Raw genomic sequence first — 24119 nt, forward strand, 5'->3', positions numbered from 1 at the left:
ACCATGCAAAAATAATTGCATATTACAGGCAATGCACACTGAGTGCACAGTAAAAAAAACACCCTGTCTTAATATAAAGCTTTAATGTGAAAACCAATTTTTATTGTCCTTACACACATGTAACAAGGGTACAGAACCAGAACAAGGCTATGCAGTGCCCATTCTGCTTATGGATGTCAAGACATTGTCTGAAGATGGCTAGTGAAGAGCTAACTCTTTGCCTGTGCATTCCTACCTGTTACTTATATTCTATAAAATGTTAAGCATGTTCTTGTACTATATCCTAGCAAGGCAAGGTTTATAGGAGGAGATAAAGTCTCTTAGCCTACCTGACAAAGTTGGACAAAACAGAAAAGTTTTGGGGTGTGAAGTCTCTTTGTAAAGTCTGACAGGAAGTAACAAAATCCAGACTAGAAGATTGATGTCTAGTGCTTCTCTTTTAATATTATAATAATGAACTAAAACACTTGAGAGAAAAGAGTTGTTAGCACCTGAGAAGCAAGTTGTAATAAGCCTTAAAGCCAGTGTCACTGTTTAGTCCGTTCTTCAGAGCTGAAGAGTTACGAGTTCTTTTTTCTAAGCCTATTTTTGCTAGGTCTTTTTGTTGACGTCTTACTTGCCCTAGAGAGACAGAAGAAATTTGGAAATCTTCTTAGTTTATTGGGAAAGACAATGCTATGTATAAGATACTTAAACTGGACCAATTTGTAATAAATAGCATTCAGCTTGGATGCTTTGATGGATATACTAGTTAGCTAAGTAGCCAGTATTCACCTTGATATCCCTACTTCAGAAGCAACTGTGCCTGAGTTTGCTACCCGAAAGGGAGAAATAGTGACATTTCGTGTCACATTTCCTAACCAGTAGGATAAAAGCTGGCAGGCAAAAGTGCCCTCATCTGAGTTCCAAAAATTCCAAGAGACTACATTTTTTCCATAGCTGAAGGGTTCATTGAACTGCCTTTGCATAATAAGGACAGGTTTGAGAAGGGCTCTCTTCATATTTTTCAGTTTGGATCATTATACTTTTCTGCTTTCTTACTTGCTCTTACCTACCCTTTTTGTTTCTCATAATATGGCTGTTTAGGTAGGTTTAACAAAGTGACAGTCTTCCTGGTTAAGGCACATATATGAAACATTTACAGGTAGATTCCTGTTGTACTTTAATTGCATTCTTTGGAACTTGCAAAAGTCTGTTTTTATGGTTCTGTCAGTTCAAAGCTGCACAATAGCACAGCTGAAAAGCAGACCAACATTAATTACCTAGAACTGATAGAATGTAAATCAAGTAAGGTCTCATCAAGGCCTCATAGTAGAAAGAGGTATGCAAGAATTTGTAATCTACTTTACCAAGTGATCAGACACAGTAGCATATAATTTTTGCTTTAATAGGTCCACAGTTTGCCATTAAATAATGGAGAAGAGAATTCCTTCCTATATTAGGGATACCTGATTTTCAATAAGAGTTGAGCTAGCTATGGAGATGGCAGTGTTATTTCTTGTGAAGCTGATAGTTGTCTCTACATTTATTTTGCTTTAGATTAAAAAGTTGTTCTTGGTTATCAAATACATTTTCAAATATTGAGGCCCACATTCTTCCTCACTGTTAAGAAGCAAGTAGTCTCTCTTATCATTTTTTAATCTTTTAAGAGGAAAATGAAAGCATTGTCTTTTTCATTTTTATCTTCATCACTATACATTTTCCCCCTGACAGGAGGATACCCCCCCCTTCCCCCAAAACCAGATTAGAACAAAGCACAGACACACCTGATTTACACCTGAAAGACTAAAGCTGTCTATCTTACAAACACTCAGAAGGCAGAAGCTAGTCTCTATAACCTGCTGAAACACTTACCTACATTAGAGCACCTAATCAGGCTTGCCTGCTAGGTGCTGTAAAGGCTTCTTTTAAATGCATTCATTTCCTCAGCTAGTTTTCACCTGACAGCTATATAAAAGAGTCTCCCAATTAGCATCTGGTGTGTATTTTTGCTGTGCCCCTTTCTCACTGGAGAGGGAAGGCTAGCTATGAAATTCTCTCATGTCTATGCTGAACACAAGTGCCTGTGAAGCATTCTGCTCTTGTGTGGTCAGCATGACAGCTTCTAGTAACTGAAACTCTGTCAAACAAATTAGCCCCAAAGTGTTTAAGCTCTTTGTTTTGATATGTGAGTTTAAAGAATCCTATGGTTGCCTTTCCTTATCTTGATGTGTTGAGTCCTCCTACGGGCTCATAGCATACTGTCTGTATTTGTATGTCTATATTCTCGGTGCATTTCTCTCCCGGCTGTTACTTTACAACTGGGTTTGAAGGAGACTGTTTATTTTAATAGAGTTTTGAGCCTGTTTATCTCTTTTTTTTTAATGTTTTGAAAACAAGCCTGCATGGTCTTGCATATTGATCTTATGTCAACCCGAGAGGACTGAGCGAGGCTCCACAACGCCACTCTGCACGGATAAAGCACTTTCTGGCAGTCAGTGAAGCTTGTGACAGGAAACCTCGGGGAGGCCTCCCCTGCAGCAGCGGCCCATGCTGCTCCCCTGCAGTTGCCACGATTACGCTGCCCACCGGTACTCGAAGCGCGATCCCTTCTTCTATGGCTTTGCTGTGATTGTCTGTAAATTTTCCTTTTTTGACTTGGTGCGAGGGTTCAGTTGTGTTTGGTTGTGTAACTTCACGTTCCTCTTCCTGCATGTTTCGTCTGTATGCCTCTCAAGGGGGGAAGAAGTGGAAGTACTGTCTACAGAGCTTTTACCCACGGGGATCTCCCCCGTCCCTCTCCCCTCCTTCACAGAAGACATGGAAGTTCCCACAACCATCTTCCGATTAAATTTCTCTCGCTTCCCCACTCACACAGAGCAATGATTAGGCAGGCTGCAGACGGACTATGACTACCTCTGCAGTCTCTGTTCCAGCTCAAAAGCTTTCACACAAAGCGCTGTTAGGGTGAGTCGGTTGGTACAGATGTCACCGGTGCTATTAAGGCTGTGCAACCAGACGACTGATCCCTTCAGCTCCTACTGTAAAACCGCTCCACCTGCCTACTCGCCCACCACTTCCCGTCTCTCCCCTTTTCTTCCCAGAAGCAGCTACCCGAAAGTTTCCACCCGTGATTTCTCTCGCTAACGCTTTCAGGTGGAGTCACGCTCAACACGTCCCGGCCTGCAGCTTGCCCGGAACTGCCGACGCGCCGCCTGCGCCCGCCGCACGGGCCCCTTTTGCGGGCGCACCGCGGCGGACGGTGGCTGCGGAGGGGCGAGCGCTGCGGCGGCGCGGACGTGGACGTGCGGCGGGCCGCGCTCGCCATGGTGCGTCCGGGCCGGCGGGGCGGGCGCGGGTGGGTGAGGGTGCCCACGCGGTTCCCCCGACGTTACTGGGGAGGGGTCCCAGGGGCCCCCGAAACGCAGCCGGCGGCCGTTAGCGTGGCTAAGCTGAGCCATCCGTTCAGAGACCGGCGCCGCCCCCTCCCCGCCCGGGCGGCCGCGGGGAGAAGTGAGGGACCCTGCCCGCCCCATGGGCGCGTTTCGTCCTCTAGAGGTTCGCGGTGTTTTGAAATAACGTGTACAATTCGGGCTTTTTCGATAGGATAGTTAGCGAGCGAGGGATGAAGGGCCTAATTCTGTGCCTGCACGCGCGAGCTAGCACTTCAAGCTTAAAGGAGGAAAGGCAGTAAGGAGCAAAGCTAACGTAAGAAACTAGTGTAAAACGCCTCCTAGATTTCTTTAGGTGTTCAGGGTAATTTATCTTCGAGTCTAACAGTTTTTTTCTGCAATGGGAAACGCTGGTGGTAACACAGGTAATATGATGTACTGAAGCCTCCCGTGTATGGACTGCTGCTTCCTGGCTCCAACTTGCATGTTTAGCCTCTTTGTTTATAGGGTTTCTCTTATATGCAGTTAAAAATTTTACAGAGTTTGTGTTGCGTGTTCTTTGATAAGGCCTTTCCGTTTGGGTCAAACGTTTTTTCACCAAAATCTAACATAGTTTAAACTAGTGTTACAGTATGTTTCAAATTTGCAGGTTACTGCTCCCTTTCTGTGCTACATGAATGGCTAGAGAAAGACAGCCTCTGGTTACTGTCTAGTGTGAGGAGCTCTGCAGGTCTGTGGAAGGGCATGTTTATGTGGGGGGTGAGGGAGAGATATGAAACATGCTGTACAAAGTAAATATGACTTTCGTGAGAAATCCCAATGTAACAGTCAGGCAGATGGAAGCTTGAGTGGGAACGCTTACTGCAAAGTAGTTAAAAGCAGTAATCTTAGTTTCCTAGCCACAGAGTTCTACAACATACGTGTTCTGAGAGTAGCCCCTACCTCATGTTCTTACAACACTTGTTGTTTTCTGATAGTTGCGTTACTGCATGGACTGTGTTTAAGTAAGTTTGATGGTCTTTCTTGCTCCTCGCCTTACTGACGAAAGCAGGATCTAAGTGGTGGAGCTGATATGCCACTACTATAAGTTAAGTGCTTTCTGAGATACTGATGCATGAGTTTTTAAGTCTTTATGTTGGTGCTTGCGCTTAGCTTTCTTTTAACATGTTTTGCTTAGCTTTAGTATCTTACAGCACTTTTGATTTCTTTCAGCCAAAATTACTAAAACGCAAAGGAGGAAAGCAAGAGAAAAAAGTCATCCATCCTTACAGCAGAAAAGCTGCGCAACTTGCAAGGGAAGCACATAAACAGGAAAAGAAAGAAAAGTGAGTTGACTGTGGAAAATCTATGCACAATTCTGTGCACAGACCACAGTCGGTTTTTTTTTTTTCCCCCTTCTGGGATGGTGTTGGGAGGACTGCTATGCTGATATAACCTTAAGATAATAAAAAAAGCCTGCATAACTGCTAGACCGTGTGATCTAGCAGATTTACATTCGTTAAATTGACTTATACAAAGTATGTAGATCTGCTACTTAATTTTTTTGGCATAATCTTTGCAAGTTAAGTTTCTTGCTAGAGCATTTTACTTTTTATAACCTGAATGGCGTTATACTAGTGACTTAGTGTCACTTACTGTCTAACGTTGCCAGGAATATTTTGCACTGAGAAGAGAATGTTGGGCAGGGAGGATCTAAACCACTCAGATGTTGATAAGTCTTCAGTAAACGTTTGGAGTGCTTGAGTGTCTTGCGTGAAACGCACTACTAAAAGAGAGGGGCTCCCTTGACTGAGAAGCTTAGTCATCTAATTTGACTTTACTCCAAGATTTAGTAAGAATCCTGCTGAGGCTCTTACAGGAGAGGGACCCTCTAGTATCATAGTTGTGTCATATGGAGCCTCAAACTCAGGAGAGTTACTGCAAGTGTTCATGAGCAGTCTGCGTTGAGGATCGGGCAGTCTCCTAATGTGCGAGAAGCTTTTCCTGCTGCTTCATGTTTTGCCTGTGGTCTATGACTACTGAGTATAACAAAGATTATTTTTTCCCTAGTGCTAGATTGACTACTTCTGTCATTTAACTCTCAATTCCTGCCTCATAACGGCTACTCAGAAAGCTTAGTCACAAAAAGATAAGTGAATCATACTTGATTCTTTTAGGTGTTACATCTGTGACTTCACCATAAAAAAAAACAAGCACGAGACAGCTTATTGTGTGAAGGAGTGAGATCTTGATTATTCATTATGACTTGGCCTAGTTATTCAAGTCTTTTAATGCTTATCTGTGTGTGTAGAATTATCCTGATATAGGCACCTGTATTGACATGTTCTTGCTGAGAGTGCAATCTTTGGTTTCTCTAGTAACACCAAGAAGTTAGAGTAAAGCACTTCCACTGGAATAATATTCTCCTGTTTAACCTACCCTTTCTTTCCTTTATGGAGAAGGCTTTAAGGTATCTGTTAGGGACAATCTGTTTTGTTCCAGATAGGAGAGTACCAAATGTATTGCTCACTTCTCTCATAATGCGTTAATATTGCAGTGTCTCCATGAAAAAGAATGAGAAGATACTGGCGGATGAACAGTACTGACCAGGCTTTGTTGCAAGGCAGCTAGATTTGGCAAGTCACAGAATGCAACATACATTCTATCACAAGTTCACCTGAAGTAGTGTTTTTACTTAATGCGAACTCAGGTGGTTCTCCTGCTGAACAGCTAAAAGGCTTAGCTGTTTTAAGGCTACTCAAAGCAGTGTCAGGTTGTCTTGGACTACCTAAACCACCCCTGCAAGAGAAGATTCTGTTGTTAATGTTGCCAAGTGAAGTCTGCAGAGCAAGATAGAGAATCAAAATTCCTTTAGGAGCCGCTGAACATCCAATGTTCAGTAAACTGCAGGCGTTGCTAAGTTTTTAACTGATTCTCTAGACAGTAGGCAATTGTATCCCATCCTGTCTTTTCTGGGGTGATCTAGATAATCTGAATACTTCAGCCAACTGGTTTAAAAAAAAATAAAGTCCTGATTACCCCAATGACAGACAAACAGAAGTGGAATTCTTTTCCACTGTGCTTCTGTCTGTGCTTGCCGGAACAGATTACCCAGAGCCCGGCACCTGACAATATTGGTCTCTTATCTTCACCCTCTGCCAGTTTTGTAGCTTTATAGAAGATGTTCTAGTTGACACATCTTGGAATGCAGCATAAATAATCGCAATACTAAAAATGGATTTATGTGAACGAACAGCAGTTAATTCTCAGTGCTGGAGAACCAAGTTGCTCAAGAATATATTGAAGGCATGTGTATAAGGGGTTGACTTACTACTTTTTCTAAGTTTTACGTCTTATCTTAACTAATAGTATCCATAGGAAAATTGTTACATCTTCATTCTGTCTCCTAGCTCCCATTTTCAAAGGCCATTAAAGACAACTAAAAGTGTCTTGTGCTTTGTTTGGGCTCTAGTAACTTCCCCTGCCTACAATGACAGGTTAGTCATCTATGAAAGCTTTCATATTTGGAGGATTTAATTTTAGTTCAAGTGTTTTTGCTAGTACAGGAAAGGGAATTGGCTAGACGAGTCTACCGTACTATTTCAGTTTTCCTTTATAAAGTTATTTACTACTTAAAAAGGAATGTTACATAACAAGAAATAAACTTAGAAATGAGTTTTTTATCTTTAAAGTGTTTTAAGGACACTGATCGTTATAGCAGTATGGTCAGCCTCTCTATTCCTCTCCTTTGAAGTGTAGCAAAAAGGGCTAGGCATGGTAGCAGAGTCCTTGCAAGTAAATCAACTAGACTATGTTTTTGTGTCATGGGTGACCTGGAAAAAGCAACGCTTTGTGGGAACTCATTAAAATCCTGGCTTATTCGTAATTCTTGTGAGGATCAGTAGAGCCTAATGTGTTCACAGGGCAGACTTCTTATTTTCTGTACTACTTGTTTTCAGAATTAATTTAACTTAAAGACATGAAGAATTTTGTTTTCTTCCTTAGTTTCTCTGAAAGTCTTGTTAAGAGTTCCAGTTTCTTTTGGGATATCTAATATCATAATGATCAGCTTGCTAAATCTTTAACAAAGGCTGTATTTTTGGATATTGGGAGTTAAGCAACTGTTGAAGAACAGTCAGTTTAACTGCTAATCAGTCTTTTCAATGTAATTACTCAGCTTTCAGTTTCTTTAATATAGTATGATTGTGGGGTTGTTTTTTGTTTGTTTGCTTTTTTTCCCAATTTACAGAGCTTTGGAAAAGACGAGATTAATTTGTAATGCTGGAAACTGAGGAAAGCTTTTCAATCTTGCATTCAGGAGAGAGAAGCAGCCCAGAACAGTTTCTTCTTCCCTGTTCCTTTCATAGGTCTCTCAAATATTTTCCGTCAATGGCAGCTGATAATATTAAATGCTTTGGCACATAGCCCCTTCCAAATCTGAGGCTAATTACAGTAGTTTACTGAGGACTTTTTTCACTGGAAAATGACTTACCAAAGTTGAAATTTAGCAGAAATTTTTTCCAAATTACTCCCATGCCTAATGATAACCCTGCTATTTGATCATATGGTCAGTACGTCCTCTGACCATGAGGAGAAGCTCCCTCATCGTCTCTACGGTATTTCATTTCTTGATCTCATCTGCAAATCTGATACTTTTTTGACCATGCTTTTTATATCATAGAAATAATACTACTCAAATGTGGGGAGATGCTCAAAGCTGGAGACAGTATTCCCAGTATGATCTCACCAGCATTGAGTGGACAGGATAATTTCTCTGTAGAGACTAATGCCGTTTTGTGGCATGAAGAAGTTGATTCTTCAATTTTTCTTCAAAAATAAGGATCAGCGGTCATCAAATGACTCTAGGAAATTCATTTGTTTCATTGTGAAATTAATTGCTAGAAGATGCTGTGATTGTATTCTTGCACAGACTTAGCCAACCACTCTTTGAATGTGTGTGCGTTTTATCAGTTGATGACTAATCAATACGAAGATACCACTTGGGTGTAAAAAGCCTTTGAACAGCATCTTGTTGGAAAGTGTCTTGTGTAGAAGTATCAGTAACTGTTTGTTCTTTATACTTTTTTCTTAGTACTTGCTAAGTACAGGATTCTTGGCTATTTAAAGTTTAGGCTTAGACAACATTTTTTTTTTTTTTTATATGGTGGAGGAAAAGAAATTAACTACTGTGACCATGCCTGTGCATGTTAAACAAGAAAGGACACTGTATTGAGCTATGAAATGCACATTCAAAAGCCCTTTCCCCTGCCAAAAGATAGGTTTAAAAAAAAAAAGGGAAGACATTATCCACAAGGAATTTCAATACTTAATGAACCACTAGGAGAAAGGAAGGAGAAATTCTGCTGCAAATTGCTGAAGTCTTTGATAGCCCCATTGTCCAAACACTCCTCAGTGCAGGTATTATCACTGAAATATGACAGTAATAATAAGCTTATTGTCCAGACACTATGGCAGCAGTACAAAAGACTAATCTAGACCATATTAAGAGTAGACAGACCAATTGGTCTGAGAAAGTTGAACCATGATCTTCACTAATCTTTTTCACTTGAGTTACTCCTCTTTCTTGCCTATGTCACTCTTCTCAGCTCTCCTCAAGGTTTGACCAGTACTCAAATTTCCTGATATTACTAATCACGATACTTAATCTACATGTGACTCTTCATTCACTTGGGCAACTTGTTTGCTCTGTTAAATAACAACAAAGATATTTTTGAGACAGTGGTACTTTTTCACTGATGCTAGTGGAACACTTTTGTCCATGCTTTAGGAATCTAGAGCGTATGGCAGTATTCCTGGAACTTCTCTTTGTAACAGTGCATCGTACCAGTCATGCTTTGACTAACTGTTAAAATCTCTCTGGTTTTTGGTAGTTAAAGCTGATTTATTGCTAGATTTTTGTATTATTTTCTACTGAGACAGGATATGACGTTTATATTGTGCATATATTGTAAATTATTCAGGAGCCTGTATGCTTTCATTTTAATATATCAGTCTAATATTATCATGCTCTGAGATAAGAAGGCTAAGAAGTGACCCCTTAGGAGTAAGTGGAAGCCTTCAAATGTCTCCTTGTGGTACTGTTTATTTTTTATTTGGTTTTTCCTTAGCTTTTTTCTTGTGTAACCTCTTAATCTCCCTTGAGTGGCTATGATCCTAGCGGTGCTGTTTGTTGCTGTGATGTCTCCAGACTTATTCTTGCAGATTCTCTATGTGGAACTGTTAAAAATGCTAGCTCTTAATTATGTCAGTTTTGCTTACAAGAGTTCAGAGTTTTTTGTTTTTATAGAGGGAATTTTTCATGTGGAAGAATCCTAAAATGCTTAGCCAAGCTAGTAGTTATTGAGTCAAACAACTAAAATGGACATGTGCATGGAGATATATGAAAGGTATTTAGCGACATGAAACAACAGATTGGCCCCCACTATCAACTGGGATGAGGGGTGGTTCTTTTTTGTCTGGTTGCTCTTTAGTACAAGAGCCTAGCTTAGTTTTGAGAGCTAGAGGTGGCATGTGTATGCATGGGTACTAGGAGTTAAAAAATATTGAATTAGTAAACTGATGTGGCAAGTATATATTCAATGCTAGTATTTAGGCTAGAACAATTATGTAAGATATCTGGGACAAAGAAATGCTGAGGGAGCATGAAGGCTTTACCTTTTAAGTACCTAGTATATATCGAGAGGAACCAGTAATTAAACCGATTATTAAACCAGTAAAAAACCCGATTGAGGTGGATGAACAGAAGCCTTTTTTCTTTCGGGACAAGGTTATTAAGAAGTGACAGGCTGCTGCAAGGTTGTATCCATGTCCTTATCCTCTTCCCCTCAGGCATAAGAAGTTACTGATTGTGTGGAAGGAGGTAAGGGTCTCTTTGCCTTACCTGATTTGGTTAGCCTCCTTACTAATACTACTCTGTCTTCTAGAAGTCATTGATGTATATTGTTTATAAGCAAGGAAAAAGGTGACCCTTGATGAAAAGTGCAGTAAGGCAATGTCTGGTCCTCTCATCCAGTGGTGTTTTTTTTTTTTTTTTTAAACTAAAATAGGTTGTGTATACCTAAAGACTCAAGGTTTTCCATTCACAAGAGAAGCCTAATTGTGTGCGTTGTTTTGTAGATAAATGATCCACTGACTGTTGCAGGTGTAAATGGTAGCTTTTAGTATTTTAAAGTGCAGATACATGGCGGAAGTTATGATTCTAATTGGGCAGCTTTTCTAGACAGCATTGTAGTTTTCTCCATGGCAATGCCTTGCAGGCATGCGCTGCTTGCTTTGTTGCCCTGCAAGGTACACAGCAAGGACTGCTACAGGCGAGTGTGGAAGTCCACTGTGGGGAATGCGAATCCTTTACTCGGTCGCTATCACCCTTTAGAACTCTGTTTTGTGCTGTAAGCCCCGTGTAGTCTTTCTGTCAGTTTCTACTGAAGGCGTTTTCTACAGCAGAGATATGAATTTGACTTCTGATCTTATTCCTGTTTTAAATAGTCTCTTCCTAGCTCTGTTTGACATAAAAGCCAATCCTTCAGCCCACAGGAGCCGATTTCATTTGTGTTTAAACTCTGAAATCTTATAATTAACAGATAGACTTGCTTTTTTGGCATGTATGATAAAACCCAAATCCCATAGCCTGACTTCTGTGCATATTGCATTAAAAATGCTTATTGCAGATGAGGTATATAGAAGTGAAAAGGCTTATCAAGAATGTGTTGAAGTCAGTGGAACTCTTGAGAGTGTGCGTGCGCTGTGCATTTGCTCCTTTATTTTGTATAGCTCTGTATTTTAAGTAGAGACTCTTTCCTTTAGGTGGCTCTTGGACAGTGTTCACAGGAATAAATTTTTCAAAAAGCTGATCTTAGTAACATAAGTTTGTGGCTGACAATTACGTTTGTTTCTAGAAAGTAGGTTTTTTTTTTTTTTGATCTGAATTTTTATGACAGGTAACTGTTTTGAGTTACTTCAGTTAACTGCAAGGTGCTGGTTAAATTCTACAGAATAAAAAGAGTTTAATGAAGAAGCACTTTAATTTTCAGCTGGGTTGCATTTTGGTGGTATTTATTCTCTGAGAAACGATAAATAATCCTTTATCGGTTTTTCTTATTAAATAATAGAAAACTGCTTAAATTTAGCACTGAACAAGGCATGGCTAAGATTTTTTTTTTCCAGTGGCAAATGACCCACATATCCCAACAATGTATTATTTTATCTCTGCTTCCTTGAAATTAAATGACAGTTAGCAACATTCATGGCTGCAAACTGAATCTAAGAGCTCCAGGGAAAAACGCATGAAGCATTGTATTAATTGTTAGAAAATTTGTGTTCTCTGAGAACCGCTGGATAGAGCAGGAATTAATTGCAAACTGAATAGCGTACGTGCATGCCCTAGAGTTCCAAATGCTTAGTATCTGACCTGTAAATTGGAATGGAGTGAAAAATACTTTTAGATGGATTTTCTTTACTTTTTTTGTATATATGTTAATTTTGGTACATTTACTTTTGGTATTTGCTAACTGCTTTAAAAGATTATTAAATATTAGTATGATATTTTCACATTGCATGTCTGATTTGCAAGGGTACAAAGGGATATAAATCTTCTGTTCTTTAGCCAAACCCATCAAACATACAAGCAGAATATTAGGAATACTTAATGAAAATAATTTCTGTATTACAGGGTCTTTCATGAAATTCCTTTTACTGTGCTCTAAGTTATGTCCTGTTTTCATCCTGATCTTCTATTTAATTTCTTAGAATAAAGTACTTAATAGGTAAACTCGACAAAATTTCAGATAGTAGCTTTACCAAAAAGGGGGAATTTTTAGATGAATCGGAGTAAGATTTATGTTCCCAATTTTGGCAAATGTTTTTGTTTGAAATTTTATCTTTTGTCTTAAATTCAAAATGTTTTTTTTTGAGAAGGAAAATAAAGATTAACTATTTGCACAGTACTAATTCCTGATATTTTTGGTTTTTCTTTGCTAGGTTGAAGACTGAAAAAGCGTTACGTCTGAGTATTATCGGTGAGTGGCAACTTCTATTACTGAATACAGTACTCAAATCTTTATCCTAGAATTTAAATTTTACCGACTTTGTAGATACTCCAGTTATAATTCAGAATTTCTTTCTCTATGATCTAGCTCTGTCATCTTAAAATAGACCTTGGAAAAGTGCTAAGGTACTTGACGTACTTACCTAAGGTCGTATATGCAGGGTTGAACTTGGGGCTCAGAGTATAGCCTACTTTTTAGGCAACATATGTGGCAACAGGGCAATATAGACAGAACATCTGTTTCTTGCATATGTATATATGTTGTACTCTTCTCTGTGGTTATGCTTAAGCATTTGTAAGAGAAGATGATATATGTAGAATAACGAACATGTGCTCCCAAATAAATTATAGTCAAAAACTGGAATATTTTTCTCATTCAAATATGACTGACACTTTACCTTTTCAGTTTAATCTGTTCAAAAGTTGTGTTAATTGGACCACCTCTTCAGCTGTTGCTTTTTCCTTAGGCCTTCCTAAGTTGCCATCTTAAAAAGTTTGTCCAGAGTGGCTTAATACAAATGATATTTTAGACACTAATTTCAGTAATTTAAGTAAATTGTAACAACTCTTTTGTGTAGTAGAGGGAGATATAAAACGCGTCTGAAATGATGCCTGTTAAAATGCTTCTGTTACAGCTACCTTTAAATCTCATGTGCACCATATCAGTGAGTCAAATTTCTATGATGCTATTCAAAACCTTGAAAAAATGGGAGTTTATTTCAGAAACTTTGAAGAACTTTAATTTGAGCTGGAATGATAAAATGATCATTAATGTCCCATTAATGTCCCCATTATTCTTGTAGGAGAAAAATTACAATGGTTTCAAAGTCACCTGGACCCCAGTAAAACGGACTACACAAAGAAGGAAGCTGGTGAACTAATTGAAAAGTAAGACTGATGTTAAAAATGGGATAAAAAGTTTAATTTCTTTTTTAAAAATAATGTTCTTAAATAAGATTTCTGAAATGATGGTGAATCAGAGGAGGGCTTTTAAATGTTATTATTAAAAATATCAAGTAGTTCTAAGATTGAGGATAATTATGTATTAAAAATGATGCATCAACTCTAGTGTTTATACATACAAGTTGTGCGTCTTTTAAAGCATATCTGCTTTTGCTGTGTGTGGAGGACTTCAAGTGATTTGGACAACAGTAATTGCATAAATTTACTTGTTGCGTTATTTAATGAGACTTAAGTGCCCAGATTTCATTCTACTACTTACTCTTCTTTTGTTTAATTTTCTCAGCAGAGTAAATTAAACAGTACTCAGGTGGATTTTTAGGGCAAGAAGTATCAAACTTGGATCCGTACAAAGAAATTGTTATTTCTCTGCTGCAGAAAATATGTAGCTACAGCCTGCCACCATTTTCACCTGCTAGCTAAATCAGAGTAGATATGTATTCTTACACAGGTGTCATTAGTTTCCTTTCCAAACCTCTGGTATATTTGCTGCACTGCTAAAGAAACATGTAACCTGCTAATCTAGTGATACTGCAAAGGCAATACAAACTCTTATTTTTTGTATTCAGTTGGCTGTTTAGGAGATGATGTAAAGGAACTTTGTTTTAAAAACCACTGCTGAAATGAAGTTCAGCACTTAAAAGTTAGGAAAACTTAGATCTAATGCTGTGGTCTTCAGGAGGTAAATAATGATAATGTGGGAGTCTGAACAAAAATTTTTGAATAAAAATAAGATTAAAAACAGTCATTATGAGGATCATCTGCTGCTTCTGGAAGTTTTGAATGAAGCTTCCATTTTGAAGATTAATCTAACATGTCAAATTAAGGAATTTATCTCAACTAGCTTAAAATTTACAAAAAACTTCTTAGACTATTACAGTAATTCTGTTCTGCAAAAGTTTTGTATGACTACTTCTAGCATAAATACATTTCATCTTTTTCAGTTATCTGTGTCGATTTAATGCTGAATTGGAGCAGATTGAATTACAAAACAGTATTAAAGGTAGACAAGGAAGACAGCATGGTTCTCGGGAAACTGTCATCAGGCAGACTATAGAACGTGAAAGACAACTCTACGAAGGCTATGGAATAGGTATGTAAAGACATTAAATATAATCCTGCAATCACAACTCCGCCCTTTGTTCAAAAGGCTAGAACCTAAGGCCTAGAAATTTCACTTATGTTCATTTTTCTCTCCTCGGAAGAAACTGCTAGGGGTTTTTGGAATGCTTTGCAGATGAGTTGGGGGAAGGGGAGAGATATAAGTAATAAATATCTGACTCAAATATTTCTACTTTACTTCCTGGCAGTTATGCATATTTGCTTGTATTGCTGCTTTAGTGCAGGCAATAGTACAGATTTTTTTTGAAACTGAAATGAGATTTAATGTACCTTTCTCAAATGTAAATCCTCTCCAGCAGCTTGCTTGGTCCTTCATTCTACAAAAGTATTTTTAGATGAAAAAGTCATTTCAGTGGGTGTGCTGTTTATAGGCATGCATGTTTTAATGTGGTGTTGGCATGAAGACTTCATTTGACCATGTGGGCAATAACCAGCATAATACGCTCTGCAACTTAATTACTTTTACAGGTGGGCTTCATTATCTGGACTTGCGTCAATGCAGTGTTTGTACACAGCTTACTTTAACGTTCTTTCAGTAACGTACAAACTTAGTGGGTGTAAACCTCTGGCCTGACTTGCCCCTCTCCACGGAAGTGGACCAGGGGTATGTGGAACTCTTGGAAGTTCTCTGTCATGAGAGAGCGAGCTTTAGGACTCATGAGGAGGCTCACGGTCCCTACGAAATCAAGGGCCCAAAGGATCTTCAGAGGGAGACTGTTTGTTCCACTGAGGTCTGATATGCTGGTTGCCTCTTCATGTGGGAAAATGACTGCAGCAGAAATTGTAGTGCTGATATATTTCCAAAATGTGAGTGTTTCTGGAATTCTTCCCGTTAAAATTTAGGGAGTCCAGCAAGAAATAGTGGGCCATTGTGACATATCTGAAGCTCTATTCTGCACTCACAAGTGATATGCCACACAAGTTTTAAAAAAAAAAAAGTTTTTCTCTGGTTCTTGGGTGGAGATGATCTGCCCTTGCAGTGATTTGGGGGAGATATTTGAGGAAGTGAAACTGCACTCTCTTTGTGAAGGCCTAGCACTTGCTTGTTAATCAAAGACCCTCAAAAACTCTGAAGATTTAAATGAAAATTTTATAGATAAGAGTCAAGTTGAAAGCACTTGGAGGTTTTTAAACATCTAGCTTGTGCTTGGTCAGTGGTCAGTATCACAAATCTGATGTTTGATCAAAATGCCAGATATTCTTGTTTGGCTTTTTTTGTTACCATTTATTTTCCTTTAGGGGTAGCCATCTATGCAAACAGAGCATCGAATGAAATCTTCAACAGAGCTGAGAAGGAGCTGTGTCAAAAACCACAACAAAAGTGTTAGAGCTGAAAATTTCCTCTTAAGGTGCATAGGATTTGCTGTAAAAAGCAAACACCTAAACTCTATTTTTTCTTTTTGGAAGGTAGCACACAGATACAAGCTACCTTTGAGAGGGAGAGAAATAAAAGACAGAAAATTGGATAGCTGGAACTGGGCTGAAGATTTGCAGCAGTAAACTGGCGAAATAAGGGAGAAATGAGAAAGAATAACTTAAGTAAAAAAGGAAGCAAGGAACTATTGAGATCGATGAAGTACAAAATAATACTGAAATTTGATTTATATTTTTCTTTAACAAATGAACATGTTAGACCAAGTGTCCAACTTTGCTTTGCTAAAATGTTGTTCAAAGGCAGTGTAGCCAATGGTGGGAAAAAATCATGAAAGAAATTTAGACGTGACATTGCTTTGGGAGTAGGACGTAAAGTGCAACAAAATTTGTGTTGTGTTGTATTCCTTCCCCCCACTCCCTCCCAAATGGATTTTACCAATAAAAAAAAAGTAGGGCTCTGAAAATGTTCCTAGTGTTACTTACTGCTTTCACATACTATAGTGGCAGAGGAATTCAGGAATATCTAAATGACTTCATGCATAATGGAAATTCATCTTTCTTTCTATGACTTTCCCCCACACTTCTAAGAAAGAGAGATAATAATGAATGTTACAACTGCTCAGTTGCAGCAAATCTCCTTTCTGATTTTGCTTTTAAATTTTAGTTTTTCCGTTTTTCCTTATTGCTTTGTGGAAAAACTGTTAGAAAAAACAATAGGACTAGATAATCTAGAAAGATGTCAGATGCACAAGCACAACACAAGAATGAAGAAGAATCCAGAAACACTATAAGCAAAACTTGAGGCTATTATAACATTAGTAAGGCATTCAGAGAGCATGGTGCAACTTCAGATATTAAATACACTCTCAAATCATTCATTATTTGTTATCACAGCTGCTGCAGGTTTTGCTCTCTGTCTAGGACATGCTATTCATTCAGGAAATAGTTGCTGCTAAATACTGTAATTAGAGATTGAGGGAAAAATGGAAATCAGCTGGAAACTGCTTTTATGCTCTAGCTCATTATCACTAAAAGCTTCAGTGAGGGGAGCTCTTATAACTGACTTAGTATTGGGGGTTTTTTCCTGTTTTTGAACTGAATTATTTCTTGTATGTATGCACATTTGTTCTGAAGAGACTGCATGGTATGAATTGTTTGCGTTTAAGAAAGCTTCCAAAAATTTGGTGTCTTGCATATATCCGTTGTATGTAAAATATAGATTTTAGAAAATTTAGATGAGTGGGTTTTTTTTCTGACTGCTTACAAAAGTGGTGGAAATATGCACGTGTATAGTAGGTTTTAGTCATAAAAAAAATAATAATACTGGTAAGGGAACATCCAGTCTGTGAGGCTGTTGAGTTATGTTGGTAGTTACTTGTCACTTCCTTACTCCTTAAATATATCTAAACTAATTTTACTGCTTTTTTTCTCTTCTCGACACTGTCATTTGCGTTTTTTTTTTTTTTCCTCCTAATGATCTTCATGGCAAAGCTGTTGAAAGGGAATCCTGGAAGTTGACAAGATATGTATGCCTTTGGAACTCAGCATGCTTTCAGCTGAAATGCGTCAAACTCATTTATCTGAAAATCCTACTTTTTTTTATACTTGGCTTTTATTGACCTTCAGTGTTATCACAGAATCGTAATGTAAATCTTAGGAGAAATGACCTTTAAAAATAAACATGCTGCATCTTTCATCTAATGTATCTGCTAGTGTACTATTCTGTACTGTTTGTTAGCTGCTGTTTTCTGTAACAATCGCTGTCATGTAAGTGAATTGCTCTTTAAATAAAGAGCATCTACAGTTTCTAATATCCTTTTCCCTTTTTAACTTCAGCCTCTGATATCATCTGTTGACTTGACTTCAGATGTTTCTCTGTATGATGGTTCTAATGGATGTGATTATGCATGCTGCTTATAGTCTGTTCTAGGCCAGTAACTTTTCAGTCCATATGAAATGTAGGTAGATCTCCTGTGCAAATTTTAGTGCTTTGGGGGAGAGATGTGAGTACTGCTATGAAAAAACAGTACTCTGGAAGGAAATAAAACATCAAAGCACATTGTCAGAGAATGTGCAGCAAGACAGAAGGACCTTCTGATACCAGCATTGGCTCTTCTCCCACTCTTTTCTCTGGAATCCATCCAGTCCAAGCCTGTGCACAGAGGTGGGATCAGTTAGACCTACTGCTGGCAGATTTTTTTCATCTTCAAGGTTCTTAAGAGTATCATAAGTAATCTGGTCTAATGCTTCTCCTTCCTAACAGTTAGAGAGGTCCTTTTTCCATCTTTAGATGAGACAACACCTTAACATTTTTAAAGTAAACTAAGTTCACAAGTAGCAGCAAAAACCATGAAGCTCGTGCATGCTAAGGATATACTGCTGAGTAAAACAAGGGTGTTACTAATCTGAAAACAGAGCTAATGCAACTTTGCAGCATAATGACAAAAATCAGTTACCGTATAGTAGTATATCATTAGTTTGTTTCTGCTGGACTATGGTTTCTAGTTCTGTTCCTAATCTGGCAATTCTGATGTTTGTATGGGATAAGATATTGTAAATTATGTGAAAAAGAACATCAACAATTCTGCCACTGCCAAAGCAGGAAAAAGCAATTCACTGCTAACTCTTGTTCTTTCTTCTTTTTTCAAACTCCACCAACACCCACTTTCTCTTGACATAGCAGTGAGCCATGGATGATAGGCTAGATAAAATATTAAAATGTTCTACTTGGAAAAAGTCCAACATAAGGTGATAAAAGTAATTAACTTTCCAAGTCTTCTTCCCCCTCCTCCCCCAACCAAAACAGTTGGAAGAGCTTAGTTTGAAAGTCACATCATTTAATCTTGGTTTGTCAGAGAATGATGCTTAAACGGTACCTTGGCTCAGCACTTTGATAGAAGGAACAAAGGAATCGGCACACTTCTGGGGCAACTGGCCTAAGTTAGCATACTGCCAAACTCACTGTTAACATTACCGAGTTCTGTACTAGGGCAGGAGATAACTGAGTAGGCATTGCTCCTTGTGAAATGACTGAGAGAAGGGATGAACTGGTCTTTCATGGTGCAGCTGGGACACTTCAGCACTTGGCAGTGTGCTGCCAGGAATGCAAGAGTCAAGGGACTAGGGAGAAAGGAAGAGGGTGTGTGGCTTTGTTTCAAAACTTAGTTGGGAAGGATGGGCCTGTGGTCAACATTGATGTTTATCAGAACCAAGAAATCATCAGACTCTTTGTTTACTTAAAAAAAAAAAAAAGTTGTTTGCCTTGCCTCACTCAGGTGTGAGCAGTAGCAGAAACATCCACTGAATCTATTCGCTGTGAAGCAGGATGCAAAAATCAAAGTAATGGGTATCAAGGCCTGTTGCATATACTGTTGTTCTTCAGTAGGTGACTTTAACCCAATGTGTAGGGAAAAAAATATTTTTCTCAACAGTAAAGACTATCTGACTACAAAGATAAAATGACAGGTATCATCCTACATTATGTCATAGCAAAATCATCTGTGATCCTGCACCGATATTTTCTGGCTTACTACTGTGACACTCTGGAAAACTGATGGATGAACAAAGGCAGAATCTTTGTAAATATACAGAAACTGTATATTTAGGGGTTTGGTTAAGGGTAATATAAGAAGCACCTGACATGTCACATTTTTAAGACCTGAAGTAGTAAACTAGATTTAATCTTACAAAGGTAGCAGTCTTCCTTGTTGAGACATCTGCTGCTTGTGAAATCTGTTCAGTTTTTCAGAGACAGTAATGAGGGATTTTATGCTGTGCAAAGATGTCAAGGCTCCTAAGGCATAAATCTGCAAATTAGTGAAAATGTTAAACATGGGTCATAGGAATCATGCCTTTGCTTTCTCTAGGCAAATCAGCTTACGTAGTCTAGATGAAATTCTGCATGGGTTTATAAATTACACAGTTAGTAGGAACACCATTTTGGTTACTCTGGGGTGAGAGGGAATCTGTCCTATAGTTGTCTGTACGAGGTGTTTGCCTTCCTTTGCTGCTGCCAGAGGTAGTAAAGATGGCTCAGGGCCAGCCTTCTGTCATTATATTAAGTTTTAGTCTTTAAAGGTATTGATGTTCATTTTTGATTAAGCGAGAGTAGCATCAGTTCATGAGAAGAGACAGGGTGACATTCTATATAAACATTATATTGCATTTACTGCAGTGTTTAACAGGCATTTCAGCAACTACGGAATGCTAGTTTCTGGTAGTAAGAGTTCTGTTTATAGCACAGATAGATGGTTAACAATGGAAACCACAAATGAACTGGAGTGAGACTAATTGTTATTCGATAGCCATTCTGTTCTTCAGAGGTCAGACTGTTTCGTAGGTGGTAGAAGGAAAGATATGTTCTATTTAAATACATGCAGTCTTACTGTACTCTTCCTGATGCTTGTATTTTACATATATGTATTTTTTTTTCTTAATCTTGTGCTGCATGGTAAATTTTCGGAAGTGCATTGAAGTGTGTGCTGTATTTACTAATTCCGATTATGAGAGTTGCTCTACCACTGATCTGTCTTGCTTGCAGTGGTCACTTAGGTGCGTTGCAATTTTTTTCCAAACACATTTCAAAATACTTTTGAAGCACTCACTACTCATTAATTTATAGTGAGGGTTATATCTATTTAGGTCAGTTTTGAAAACAAGCTTTCCTGTCATACCTTTTATTTGTTGCATATCTTTGCAGTAAGTTCTGTAGAGCAGAACTGTCTTTTATTATGTAGGCAAGTGAATGTCAATATATTAAAAACTAGCGTGATCCAGACCTTGATCTTGCCCAAGCGTGCTAGTTGTGCTTTTAAGACAAAAAATAATTTATTCTCCTAGTTTCTTTACTGGACTTTTTAAAAGGGAAATTATAAATGCATATGTTGTTTTGCTATTTCTTGGATGTTTCAGTTCAGAGAAAATGAAGCACCCTCTTACTAGTTGTCAGGATTGGGTTTTCAGTAACTACTACATTTGAATTCTGGAACAGTTCATAGATATAATCTCCTTTCCTTTACTTCAGCAATAAGAGGTCTTCCTGTTTAAGTATTGCTCTTGAACCTTTCTAATATGAATCCTCATTCTCATTTGCTTCTAATCTCTGAAATAATACGTTCAGCCCTTGCACATTTCTGACTTTGAAAAGAGACTCACTTGGATGATGTAACACATCTAACAGGATTTAATTTCATTCCTATTAGAAATCCCAGACATTGTGAACAGCAAGCATCTTAAAATTTTCAGGTAAGTTTTCATTGTTGCCACTCGTATATTGTGCAAAACACTATTTCTGAATTTGACATGTTATAACTTTTTTTAATAAAAAGAATTTATGTAAGAACTATCAAGAACGTTTTTTTTCTGCTTTGAGAAAGTAGATTAAGTATGGTATTTTGGCACTTCTGTTTGGCGTTACTGCTATTTTGGCATTTCTTAGCTATTACTGGCTAAAGACTGACTGATAACAGGTAATCATTAAGATATTGAAAGGTTTATAAAGCTTTAACAGTTACAATTCTATTTCTGTAAGTTAAGTATCTCATCTGGATATCTTTAGGGAATGTTTTCTCTTTATCTAAAATTGTCAACTTCGGTTCACTGATGAATGAGAATACATGTTAACACTGTTTTCTTACCTGAAATGAGATTTCAGATGGTAATTATAGTCATGATATGGTGACTTAAGTTATTTATAGTCAGGACTTATCATTAAGTAGCTAAAATGCCCTAAGTTTTTAGTCTTGTCTTCTAACAGCCAACTCTAGGTGTAATGCAGTCTGCAGCAGTGTTTGTGTATATATACTAATTGAAAAGCATGAGAGAATTGACAATTTATACCCAGTTAAAGAATTGGCAGCTATGGAACTTGCTACTAGTTCGTGTGGACCAACAACCTAACCTGCGTTGCTAATAAATTCAGTGAACACTCTTGCTGACAGCTCTATCAAATGAGATGCTTAAAAAGAAAAAAAGACCTATTGAATGCTTATGCTGCAAGGAGTGATGTACTGCTAACTCCTAGGTCTGCTATGTTGCCAGACGTCACAGTCATAGGGTGTTGGAATAAAGTTGGAATAAAACCCAACCAGAGCGACCTCTGGCTGCGCTCTGTTAATGAAAACACAGTTGTCTACTTGTACTGGGACATCGGATGGAAATGTTCTCGTTTTTTTACCTTGGTAGAGCCAAAACAAATACGTCCATCTTATAATTGGTAAACGTTGTCCTTGCCCCTGCGAAAAATTATCTACGAGTGCACTTACTATAATCAGGCAAGTACTGTATTAACTGAGTACTAGATTTGACATGTGATATCTAAATGAACCTTTCTGCCTTTATGCAGCCTTTCGAAGCAGTATATTCAGTATATGAATTAAAATTTATTACCAGTTTGTGTATTCTTGAAGTCAGTTCTATGTGAGATGTTATCAGTTACCATAAATCATAACAAAGGCCTTATGTACATGTGATACTAGCTCTGCAGATTGAGCATCCAAATGAAGAAACTTAGCCAAACTACTTTTTCATTGTTTGCAAGACTGGGAGTTTAGTCTCTCAAACCTAAATCAGTTGGCCTAAAGTAACTGAAGACAGAAGTAATCTGTGGGAATGAAGTGGGCCATGCTTTTTTTTCCAGAATGTCAAATACGAAGGCACTTAAATTCTTCACAGAGAAATTACAGCTGCTGTAGTGTACAAGATCAGGTGAAAATGTTGGAGCTCATTCATGCTGCAGTGGGACTGATAGTATAATTTAGAAAAGCAGGCTCACTTGAGTTAGCATCTTCAGAGAAAAGGTGAATTAACTCTGCTACTTTCTTGCTTATTTACTTTGCTAATTGTTTTTCATGACATCATGACATCTTTTTTTCCTCTTTTTTTTTTTTTTTTTTCTTTCTCCAAGAGAATGGGATGGTGATCTGAAGAAACTGCCAAACATTAAAATGAGAAAGTTCTCTGCTAAGGATGCTGCTCGCAGCCACACTGAGGTGGCAGATGTGGAAGCTAAAGAAGAACTGAATAAAGCAGAAGACATGGTTTAATGAGCACCAGCTGATTCAAAAGCTGAAACAGCTGAAGGGAATTGTAAGAAACCTATTTTAATAAGCCCTAGAAGCAAGAATAAAGCTGATGTTTCCAATTATATTTGCAAAGGCTTCTAGTTGCGTTTTTGATTAGCTCACTGTGTACCTATGTTAGAGAGCAAACTTTCAGCAAGCAGTTAGGTCAAACTTGAGAATATAAATAAAACTTAAAATCTTGCTTGTGTCCTTACCCTCACACTATACCTGCTCTTTAGGATGCAGGCTCCTAAGCTGACAAAGAAATAATAGTTTATATCTTTAAATCCTGAATAGTGCACTACCTTTTCCCTGGCTATAGAGGAGTCATGATTCAGACGGCTGTTAGAAATACTTTTTTGGTAGGAAAGCTTTACCGTTTCCTGTTAATGGCAAGAATATATATGTCATGTAGTGTGTACCCTGGTACACACCCTGTACACCAGGGTACATGGTACCCTGTTAAATACTGGACCCAGCGAGTGACAACTTTATGCATCTTTTGTGGCAGCGCTGGGGGTGTCTTTAGGCACCTGAAGTTTTACAGAGAGCAGTGGTAGCCTCATTTCACTAATACGAGTACTGCATGTCATACTTTGATTGAAGAAAAGCTTTCCTATTTGGTGAATATGTATGTATATGCAGAAGATCTGTTAGATGGAGTGTCAGTTAATCATTAAGAACTCTTCTCTTGTACCCTCTGGGGATCTGTTTTCCAGCTGGAAAGACTTCCAGTATTTTATTTTTGTCAAGAAAATTTGAAAGGAGGGAATTAATGCTGTTCTGTCCACTGTGTGTTGAAGGCTTCAGGTCAGAAGCAATTTAAAGTCCATACAGTCTTGTTTTAGGATATCTGAAGCAGAAAAGGGACCTTTTGTACATGTTTTTTGTGCTAACCCTTCAGTTGAGAAGGCTGTATATTTGTAAATTAAGTTGCTTAAGGTGTTTAAAGAAGGGGCTTACTTTAAGAAGCAGTTCTTTAGATGTCTTTAAAGGTATCTTTCAGGAAGGTTCTTAGCAGATTCACACTTTTAATATTGTAAAATTCAAAACAAACAAACAAACAACCCCACAACATAAGCCAGCAAAGGCAAATGCCTTCACAGCTTAAAGGCCTTAAGTAGGATATTTCTGTTACTGTAGATTCCCTGGTCATGTGTAGCAGTCAAAGTTCAAATGCCTATTAGA

The 24119-nt window shown here is 38.1% G+C and overlaps 1 protein-coding gene across 1 annotated transcript; it reads left to right on the top strand.

Moving 5' to 3' along the window:
• The first annotated feature begins 3187 nt into the window (after window positions 1-3187).
• TMA16 (translation machinery associated 16 homolog) lies at window positions 3188-23016 on the top strand. The gene is given in 8 exon segments (XM_068942417.1): window positions 3188-3308; window positions 4584-4696; window positions 12348-12385; window positions 13218-13302; window positions 14319-14467; window positions 21072-21114; window positions 22775-22909; window positions 22911-23016. Coding segments are annotated over 8 exon segments (630 nt in total). The 5' UTR covers window positions 3188-3305; the 3' UTR covers window positions 22975-23016.
• The last annotated feature ends 1103 nt before the right edge of the window (window positions 23017-24119 follow it).

Source organism: Struthio camelus, chromosome 4 (assembly GCF_040807025.1).
Source record: "Struthio camelus isolate bStrCam1 chromosome 4, bStrCam1.hap1, whole genome shotgun sequence".
NCBI lineage: Eukaryota > Metazoa > Chordata > Aves > Struthioniformes > Struthionidae > Struthio > Struthio camelus.